The following is a 10,915-nucleotide window of genomic DNA, read 5'->3' as shown; positions in this document are numbered from 1 at the left end:
TCTTTTGCAGACTCCATCAGGTTTTCACCCAGAATGGTCCTGTATTTGGCTGCATCCATCTTCCCCTCAATTTGAACCATCTTCCGCAGGCCCAAACCATGATGCTGCCACCACCATGTGACAGTGGGGATGGGTGTTGAGGGTGATGGCTGTGTTGCTTTTACGCCAAACATATCGTTTTGCATTGTGGCCAAAAAGTTTGATTTTGGTTTCATCTGACCAGAGCACCTTCTTCCACATGTTTGGTGTGTCTCCCAGGTGGCTGGTGGCAACAAGACTTTTTTTTAATGCGTTTTCTAGAAATGGCTTTCTTCTTGCCACTCTTCCATGAAGGCCAGATTTGTGCAGTGTACGACTGATTGTTGTCCTCTGGACAGACTCTCCCACCTCAGCTGTAGTTCTCTGCAGTTCATCCAGAGTGATCATGGACCTCTTGGCTGCATCTCTGATCAGTCTTTTCCTCGTATGAGCTGAAAGTTTTGAAGGACGGCCGGGTCTTCATAGATTTGCAGTGGTCTGATACAGTGGGATGTTTAAAGCTTGGGAAATCATTTTGTATCCAAATCCGGCTTTAAACTTCTCCACAACAGTATCTCGGACCTGCCTGGTGTGTTCCTTGTTCTTCATGATGCTATCTGAGCTTTAAACGGACCTCTGAGACTATCACAGAGCAGGTACATTTATACAAAGACTTGATTACACACAGGTGGATTCTACTTATTATCATTAGTCATTTAGGACAACATTGGATCATTCAGAGATCCTCGCTGAACTTCTGGAGAGAGTTTGCTGCACTGAAAGTAAAGGGGCTGAATCATTTAGCACGCCCAGTTTTTCAATTTTTTTTTATTTGTCTTTATGTTTGAAGCCTGAAATGTGGAAAAAGGTAAAAAATTTCAAGGGGGCCAAGTACTTTCGCAAGGCACTAATTGTATGTGTGTATCTATCTATCTATCTATCTATCATGGTTTACTCCTGGACACAGCGGGCCCGGGTTCGGCTCCGACCTGCGGCCCTTTGCTGCATGTCATTCCCCCTTTTATATCTTCAGCTCTCCTGTCATCATGATGGCTGAAATTCCCCAAAAACATAATCCAACAAAAAAAAAATATTGAGGTATTATCAACATCAATGTATTTGGTAAAAAAATATTGTGATATTTTCTTTTTTTAATATGGCACAGCTTTATGTGAATGTTTTAATGATTTAAAAAAATGTCAAAATAGAAAAAAAGTATTGTATTTATTTCTATATTAATTTTCCTGGAAAGTTTCCATTTTATATATGTTCTTAGAATTTTGCACTTTTCCTATTTGTTTAATTGGTGTCTTGCAGGAGACAAAACGCGTTGTCTAGTACAACATGAATACTAGTTTGAAGGATTTAGATAAACTAAACATAAATGGGATAACTCATTTAGGAGGCAAAAATCTTGTTTTACACTAATCCATGGTAGAAACATGCAGATGGAAATCAAACTTAAGAGTGTGTTGTTAAAGTTTTTGTGTTGGTATAATTGGGTTTTTCTGTCCGGGTTTCAAGGGTTCTCTTAAAATGTGCTTTACGTTTTATCCTAATGCTTCTTTAAATTTTAACACACCGCAATGTGAGTGATTTAATCAGTACTGTGTTAGCATATAATCACTAAAGACATCCAGAAACAAGCTTGGTTCTGATTGGCTATTCTCCCCCAGCTTTTCAAAGATGACATCATGTACCTGCTGACCATGGACAAGTTGTGGAAGAAGAGGAAAGCTCCTTTACCTCTGGACTGGCAGCAGCTAGAGAACAGCGGTATGTCTAAGTATTTATGTCGGGGACAACTTTAGCTTTTGGTTAAATTAAGTTTGGAGGCTTGTTGCTTGTTTGCAGAGAAATAGCATCACATGAAAAATAGCAGGTTTTAGAGCTGTGTTAAGAAACTGCTGATGCAAACTGCTGTTGCACAACTGTACTGCTCGTGGTCACTCACGGCATGGCTTGCCGAGACTACCTCCCCTACTATTGTAACCCCTGTCGTATTATTGAGTGTTTGTAGGCATAGGCCTGTATGCCTATCTCTTGGCTGTCTTAGGTGTTTGTCTTAATGTTCATCCATACTGGTTTGTGTCTCCCAGCATATCCTCAAGAGGAGTCTGTGGGTTCAGGCTTGAAGGACCAGCAGGTTCTGGGTGTTTGGGCTCTCTGCCAGCTGTTCCAGCACAGCGTGGAGACTCTCCGCTCACAGCTGCAGGAGAAGGGAGAAGGAGCTGAGCTGGTGTGGGACAAGGTAAAAACCACTAGCACAAAGTTATAGAGGGAAAGTCTGCACACCGTCCGTAAAAATCTCAGAAAGATAAACAGCTCTTCTAGAGAACACTGAGAGATGCATACAGGTCTTTTAATTTAAAAAACAAAGGGTTTAAAAGATAGATTTAAAAATCTTTAAATGAGTGTTTTTTTGTTTTTGTTTTTTTACCATTTTGGGTTTCTTGCTAGAGCGCACTGACGCATGCATTATGGTTTTAATGGCTTGTGTGAGTTTAGTGCCTTCAACGCCTCCTCTTGTTCTCAGGATGACCCTCCAGCCATGGACTTTGTTACTGCAGCAGCCAACCTACGTATGCACATCTTTAGCATGAACATGAAGAGTCGCTTTGATGTAAAGTGTAAGTTGGCTGTGTTACGTCTCAACAGTGAATCGGTTACACTGAAAACTATAATGTAGAATTTGCTGTGTGCTGTTCCTCTGAAGCAACATTGCGTAACATTCATATTTTTTTGCAATTTGGCGTGCCTACAATTTGAGAGTATAATTGACTTATTGGCGGTCGAAAATATAGACTGGTGTACAAGTGCATTTGGTATGATTACATTGCTTATCATTAGAACAGCCAAGCATCAAGTTGTCAAGACAGAGAGGCCGGCTGTTATTATTTACCAATCCAATAGCAAGATGGCCAGCTTGCTGTCTGTCTCTCGCCACCGACTAAAAGCCTGTCAGAGTTTTTTGGCAGCAGCTCCGCCACTCTCTCTTCTTAGCTTTCTCCGTGTCCTCTCTTCGCTTTCTTTAGCCTCTTCTATCACGTGTCGTCTGCTGAACCGGGTCCTGTTGCCCGCTCGCTCCGGTAATATGCAAAAATGATCCAGTTTCACCAAAATTAGTGGTAGTGACTCCAGAGGGTGTGCACTTCTCCTGGGAGTTTGTACCTGCTCACCAAAGTCATGAGGACAGGCATTCAGGGTTTGTATTGGAAGTGATAGAGTATTATTACAAGTCAAAGTAGCATCAAAAGGATTTTGAAGCTGTTATTTTAAGGTAAAAAAAAGTTCTGCAATGTTGTTTTTAATTGGACTCAATATACATGATGTAAATTAGTTATGGATATCTTAATTCCATTATATGGTTATAGTGCACATGCATAATGTCCCTAACTAAGAGTTTTGAATTGGACTGTGTTGATTTGTTTGTTTCAGCCATGGCGGGTAACATCATCCCAGCTATTGCTACAACCAACGCTGTCATTGCTGGACTCATTGTTCTGGAGGGGTTGAAGATCCTGTCTGGGGAACTAGAATCCTGTCGCACGGTTAGTACAAAGTTTCCATGACTGGTTAAATTCATCCAGGCAGTTGTCAGGACCTGGATATTTGCCCATGCTTAAATCATTTTTACTTTTAATCTTAAACACTTTGACACTGTGTAGTGTTTCTGTGCAACCGTGGTAACTGTTCCTTGAATGTAAAGGTCCATTAACAAACACTGTAAAGAGTGCAGCCACCAGTTAACCCCTTTTTTGAGCGAGAAATAGTAATACAAATAATTAATTATTTAAGACAGGGTAAAGAGTGCCAATATTTAGGACTGGTAACTGTCGTGTTGTTTGCTGACAAAGAATGGCCCCCATGTTGTTTCTTTTGAGGTATTGTTATTCAGTTTGGAATAAATTAAACCTCTGAATGGGGGCGTGTTAATATTTTTGCATACATGCTTTAAACCAAAATCCGGTTATCATTATTTTCCAAATCCAAGAGTTAAATGCACCATTGTCGGAGCCTACACTTAACAACACGTTTTACCATTCATTGTTTGTTTACATAACTCAAGCTATTCTATCAATTAAAGGCCATAAACCCCCCAAAAAATAATCTTCATGGGGAAGGCAAAATGTTGTCATACCAGTTAATTTGAGGAAGCAGGAGGATTTTCGACCCTGCGTTTGATTTCGATCATTGACATTGCATTTTGATCAATTTAGTATTGAGCACCCCTAACTCAAAACCTCACCTCTTGAGAAACTGTGTTCAGAGTTTCTGTCAGCGCTGTTGTTTCGCCACACTTCATCTTGGTTTTTGTTTGCCTCTTCTCCAGATCTTCCTGAACAAGTGTCCCAACCTTAGGAAGAAGCTGCTGGTCCCATGTGTACTGGATCCACCCAGCGTCAACTGCTACGTCTGCGCCAGCAAACCCGAAGTCACTGTTAAACTCAACGTCCACAAAACCATGGTTCTCTCTCTACAGGACCGGGTAATATGATAAGCTTGTTTTTGCACATACACCTACCTGCCTCAATGACAGTGATGTCATTCATATAAATCTTGAACACCAGTGATCTGATTGAACCTGTCCTAATTGGACAGCACCTATTCACTTATATCAAAATATTGTTCCAGATCCTAGCTGGAGCAGCCTGAGATAAGCCCGTTTATTTCTCCTGAGTTCAACTCGACTGGAAATAGTGTCATGTGGGGGTTAAATGATTACTCTTACCTTACTTACTTGTTGACTTGTTGTTTTTGTATGTTTTGATTAGATCCTGAAGGAGAGGTTTGGCATGGTGGCTCCAGATGTTCAGATAGAGGATGGAAAAGGGACTATCCTTATCTCCTCAGAGGAAGGAGAGACAGAAAGTAAGGAGGAAGGGGAAAATAGAAAACCGTGCATCATACACAGTGATTCTTCATTCAGACAGAAGAGGGCGCTGTGGCAACATTTGTCAATTTGTCTTCAGCTAACCATCTATCCAGACAGAAGATTTATAAAAGCATTTAGAAGTAGCATATCTGTTGTACGGGGTTGTAATTAAAAAGTATATAGATTGGAACATTTTGTCATAGCACTTGCAGAATGGATGAGAAAATCAGCAGCGAGAATAATATGCAGAGGGTATTCAGATTGACAAAACAATGCAAAAATTCTATATACAGTATTATTTAGAGTTAGGGCTTGTTCAAATCATTAAAAAAAGTTACGCAAATGCATATACAATGAAATGTGTTGTGGTTTACAGTCTAAAACATTTGGCCTTTGCTGAGTATTAATGTATTTGGTCCTGCCTGTCCCTTCACAGCTAACAGCAAATTTCTTGCTGATTTTGGGATCCGTAACGGCAGCCGTCTCCAAGTTGATGACTTCCTCCAGGATTACACACTCCTCGTCAATGTCCTGCATACGTAAGCACCTCTGTGCATATGAATGTAGAAATGAAATGCATGCATGCATGCATGTGCCAATTTTTTGATTCATCATGTTTTGTTTTATTGTGTGTCTGTGTGGGTGTGTGGACAGTGAGGAACTAGAGCGGGATGTGGAGTTTGAGGTAGTAGGTGAAGCCCCAGACAAAGCTCCGCCCCCTCAGACTAACCAAGAAGATGTTAACAGCATCACCAATGGCAACAAGGACTCCGCCCAGCCATCCACCTCTTCTAAAGGTCAGCCGGAGTGACATGCTTTTCTTAGTTCAAATCACAGTGCTGCTTTTGTGTGGTCCTGTCTCTTTGTAATATACACTGAGCAGGCGTGTATGTGCTATATTGTATTAGTGCTCCACTGTGTGTCTTTACTGGCCGCCTTTTTTTGGAGTGATTTCAGAGTCAGATCTGTGAGTCTGAAGGCTTATCAGACACCAAGACACATCACAGTGGTTAGTAAAACTATAATAAGATAGGATTTACAACTCTGGAAAGTTACTGTGGTGATATTTGATCTTTTATTGTGATAGTCATGAGGTAAGCAGTAGAAATACATGTTACAAAATAATCCACCAGGAATGTTCTCTTGCAGCTATGTGATTGGCCAACGCAGCCCCCCCACTACGGCAGACTGGTCTCATTCAAACGAGGGAGAAGCTGCCTTTTTTTCCTATGCACTGCCAATGTGTGTTTGAGTCACAAACTTAGAAAGTCAAGTGTCTAAAAGTGTCGCCTGTAGTTGGTGCAGTTTTAAATGCTGCGGCTGTAGCCTTGGTTTGCTAAGAAGTGGTGCAGGTGTAGAGCTGTCGGTTTGAAAGAGCTATTACTGCAACTCTGTTCAGAACGCTGTATCATGTGGACACGCCGACAGTGTTGTTGTCATTACTTAGCATTCCTCATGGGGGTGACAAACTACGCTATAATATCAGAATCAGCTTTATTTGCCAGGTATGAGGACACATACGAGGAATTTTTCTTTGGATCCTCATTGCTCACGATGCCCTTACACATACAAAACAAACAATATATGCACATTAATATATACCCACTCTGAACAAATATAAACAATATAGACAGGTTGATGCAATAGTGCAGTGAAGAGTGCGAAGTATGCAGGAGTAAATTATGATATTTGGATTGTGGAGCATAGTGCAAAGAATGATGGAATAAATAGTATTATATTACAGTATGAACAGCTCTGAAAAAGACTATGAGAATGATGAATAAATAATAAGTGGAATCAGTAAACAGGTGCTGTTAGAGACAGTGTTGTCTATATATATATATATATATATATATATATATATATATATATAGTTAGTTAGTTAGTTCTATCGCTCTTTTCAAAGCCACACCTTGGACAAAAAAGTAAATTTACCTTGCAGAACGTGGCCTCAATCAGTTTTTCACAGAACGCACCCCCCCACCCCTCTTTAGGGTTTTTACCTTCGTCAGCTCACCTAGGGGCTGTGAATCTTCAGCCCCTTTCACACAGATTGCACAATAGCGCCACAGTTGATGTCTGCCATCATCATTACTCACTCAGAAGAAAGCAAAGGCAACATAATGCCGCCCCAGTGGGTGATTTCACATGGCATTCAGCGTGCAAGAGAGGCGAAAGGCGTCTAGTGCATGTGTGAGCCGATCCGCAGCGTTAATCAACCACCCTTACCCAACCTGATCTACTAACCACCAACTTTATGCATCATAGTAGCACAATTGTCAGTAGCGCAATTTACAGAGATGCAAGTGTATGTGTTAGTGTCTGAGAGAGGAAGAGAGCAAGTGACGTAGAAGGGGGACTATGCACGCTATGTTTATGTAAGTTATTGATAACTGGCTAGTTGTAGTTGGAACGCTGCTTTGTCACTTTTCTACCTGCCTGTGGGCTGACTGGCTGTCCCTTACATACAGGCGTCTGTTTAGATTAGATTAGATTATACTTTATTTATCCCACGACGGGGAAATTCTGTCGTTACAAGTAGCAGCATAGCAGCAACAGCAAAAAAAAAAAAAAAAAAACAACACACAAACAATAAGCAGAAAGAAATACAAGGCAAGAATAGACAATGAAAATGGTGACTGAGTAAGTAAAATGCCGTCAAACAAAAGGAATTTTAAAGTGCGGTTGCCATGATAAGAGAAACAATTTGCGGTGTAAGTGACGTTAAAATTAAGTTGAATGTGTAATTAGAGCAAAAAGCAAGAGTCGGTGCATAATTTAAATTATATTAACCGGAGACCATAAATATTGAAAAGTAAGTCTTGTAATAAAATAATATAAATACCAATATTAAAGATAAACAGAAAGTGTGTGATGTTGTTGCTGTTATGGCTCTGTGACAACGTCTGCTATCAGCTTATACCCTTTTCACAACAATACCCATGTCGACTGTGTTTGAATGGGTTAACCCTCCTCAATCGACTCAGCTTCGCAACCCAGATCGTGAGGTGGGTGGGATCAGGGTCGGACTTTCATTGATTTCAAGGTGGCTGCTTAACGCTGGGTTTTCACCATAGACTGTGTACAACTAGGATTTTCACAAGCAGCTTCAACAACAGCTGAGCGGAGCAGTCTGCTTTCAGTGTTTAGGTGTTCACTAGTCAGCCCTAGTCTGGTCTCAAAAGTTGACTCTGCAAGTCAACTTTTCGAGAGTGGTAGCAGAGTTTTACAAGCAAAAATTGATAGAGGAACCTCCTTGTCCATATGCTGCAATAAATATGCAGAGGAGGAGAAATCAGTCTGCAAAAAATGACCTGTTTAATGTTTTTCTTTTGGTCTGGAGTATGTGACAAGTTAGCTGTTCATCAAATACCCATTTATAGCACTTGAGGTAATTGTAATGCATTGCTCCTAAGTTGTGACCCAGTTGATCTTTGAATTGTCATGACCAGGGATATACCCATGTAGACTGGCTTGGTCTGAATTTCCAAAAGGAGGGTTGAACCCTGATCAGACAACCCAGGCCTAACCCTGGTCAGTGGTGTGAGAGAGGTATTAAAGGTGCACCAACTCTGTTCCCCCTTTTCCATCTTCATAACTTTCTCACAGGCCGCTTAAAAGCCTCGACCAGGCTGTGTGAAACGTGCCTCTGCTCTAAACTGACCTTTTAGCATAAAGTTTTCACTGTCTTTTGTGGAACCAAATTTGTATCTGCTTCTTTTTTATCCATGTCCGCTGTCCTCTCCCTTTTCAGCTCCAGCACAAGATGACGACATCATGATTGTTGACTCTGACGAGGAAGAAGGGGGGTCGTCTAGCTCTGCAGCAGCAGCAGCAGCGACCAGCGGCACCAAGAGGAAGCACTCAGACGCAGAAACTGGCGAGACCTCCACCAAGCGTCCGCGGACGGTCCAATCAAGTGAAGCAGCCGCCCCCACCGACAATGACGACGATGATGACATCATTGCTCTGGACTAACCCCTCCTTCCTGGTCTCCTGAAGGACCGAGAACTCTTTGAACGCTTTTCATTTAGACTCGAAACTGACCGTAGGTTTGAATAAAACACCTCTTTTATGAAGAACATTTTGACTGCCCTTGTTCGTCTTTCGTCACTTCCTCCCCCCACTCTGTGTTTGTGCTTTCATACTCCCTCTGCTCTCACATGATGCTGTAAATAGATTCTACGTTTTGAAAAATACATAACTTTTTTTGTTATTCAGTTATTACTTATAAAATGCTTCTCTTGATGGTAAAAAAACAAAACAAATGCTTTTTTATATATATAAATGTACTGTATTTCTCATGCTACACAAGTCAGGGTGTTTTTGTGCTTTGTCAATTACAAAAATTTAAAAACCAAAACAATTTCTTGTAATATTAATCTCAGTCATTGTGAAGGGACGGTAAACGACAGACCCAGAAGTCTGCAGCCTGTGGTACTCCAACCAGTGCGTCTGTTGGTAGGTGCTGTTGCTGTCTGTGATCGGGTTGGTAAAGCACAGAGGCGCTGATGGAGAGTTTGGCCACATTGTGCCATTGGGGCGTTAGTTTGCTACCTCTTTTCTAGAACTAACATTTTTTGGCTGCAAATTTGTGCCCATGCCATCCATAACACTGCCACAATGAGGCATTCATTACAGAATTAAAAAAAAAATGACTTTGAAACAGCCATGGAGCAGCACAGCGGTGCTAATATGCCCCCCTGTTAAATTGCAACAACTAAAGGCTCTGGCTGAGCACAAGAGGCTTAGATCCAGGCTAGTAGTATAATGTTAACATGTCGCTTTTTCTTAGTAGGACTTGGTTCTCTTGGAGCAAAACAAATTCAAGGTAAAACAGAACTTAGAACCAGTCATTCCTTTTCATATGATAGATGATAGCAGTGGAGTCCTGCACTGAAATAACATGTCTTGCACAAAGTGTAGCAGTTGAGCTCCAGCTGTCTTCTCCAGTCTAACTCTTGTCACGGTGTCCATAATTTAATATTTCATTGTGATCCAATGTTGAACAGTTATGAGAGCCCTTTGGACCAATTTGGTGAAGACAATAAACTCAGCAAATGCAGAGGCTTTGTGTTTTATTTGTTTAGTCTTTCATGTTGAGATCAAATATTCTAAACACTAAAATCACACAGACTTGCATGTCTGTCAGCTTGTTTTGGTGTTCTGAATATATCATTTTGTTCAGTTAAGGGATTAAAGTTCAACAGTCATGTGGTCAACTCTGTACAAAGTGTGACATTCTTAAGAGTAACCATGATGCAACACTACAATCCTCTACGCACATACACACAGCACGAACGCACATACAGTGCCTTGCGAAAGTATTCGGCCCCCTTGAACTTTTCAACCTTTTGACACATTTCAGGCTTCAAACATAAAGATTACATTTTTATTTTTTGTTAAGAATCACCACAAGTGGACCAATTGTGAAGTGGAACGAAATCTATTGATATTTTAAACTTTTTAGCAAATAAAAACTGAAAAGTGGTGCTGCAAAATGATTCGGCCCCTTTTACTTTCAGTGCAGCAAACTCACTCCAGAAGTTCAGCAGGATCTCTGAATGATCCAATGTTGTCCTAAATGACTGATGGTGATAAATAGAATCCACCTATGGGTTTGTTGAAAGCGCAGAGAGCATCATGAAGACCAAGGAACACACCAGGCAGGTTCGAATACTGTTGGAGAAGTTTAAAGCCGATTTGGATACAAAAGATTTCCCAAGCTTTAAACATCCAAGGAGCACTGTGCACGATCATTTTGAAATGGAAGGAGTATCAGACCACTGCAAATCTACCAAGACCTGGCCTGCCCTGTAAACTTTCAGCTCAGCCGGAAAAGACTGATCAGAATGCAGCCAAGAGGTCCATGATCACTCTGGATGAACTGCAGAGAACTACAGCTGAGGTGGGAGAGTCTGTCCATAGGACAACAATCATTTACACTGCACAAATCTGGCCTTCATGGAAATGGCAAGAAGAAAGCCATTTCTCAAATATCCATAAAAAATCTCGTCTAAA

At 41.0% G+C, this 10,915-nt stretch overlaps 1 protein-coding gene across 1 annotated transcript in view; it reads left to right on the top strand.

Moving 5' to 3' along the window:
- Positions 1–9,961, top strand: part of uba2 (ubiquitin-like modifier activating enzyme 2) — a 15,084-nt gene extending 5,123 nt beyond the window's left edge. The window contains exons 9-17 of the mRNA XM_032523740.1: positions 1,695–1,794; positions 2,118–2,269; positions 2,555–2,648; positions 3,457–3,569; positions 4,352–4,507; positions 4,794–4,890; positions 5,331–5,433; positions 5,549–5,691; positions 8,649–9,961. Coding sequence (XP_032379631.1) covers positions 1,695–1,794; positions 2,118–2,269; positions 2,555–2,648; positions 3,457–3,569; positions 4,352–4,507; positions 4,794–4,890; positions 5,331–5,433; positions 5,549–5,691; positions 8,649–8,872 — 1,182 coding nt within the window. The 3' untranslated portion in view covers positions 8,873–9,961. The remainder of the gene's footprint in view (positions 1–1,694; positions 1,795–2,117; positions 2,270–2,554; positions 2,649–3,456; positions 3,570–4,351; positions 4,508–4,793; positions 4,891–5,330; positions 5,434–5,548; positions 5,692–8,648) is intronic.
- The last annotated feature ends 954 nt before the right edge of the window (positions 9,962–10,915 follow it).

The sequence above is a fragment of the Etheostoma spectabile genome, chromosome 8 (assembly GCF_008692095.1).
Source record: "Etheostoma spectabile isolate EspeVRDwgs_2016 chromosome 8, UIUC_Espe_1.0, whole genome shotgun sequence".
Lineage (NCBI taxonomy): Eukaryota > Metazoa > Chordata > Actinopteri > Perciformes > Percidae > Etheostoma > Etheostoma spectabile.
This window is presented reverse-complemented; position numbering and strand designations above follow the sequence as displayed.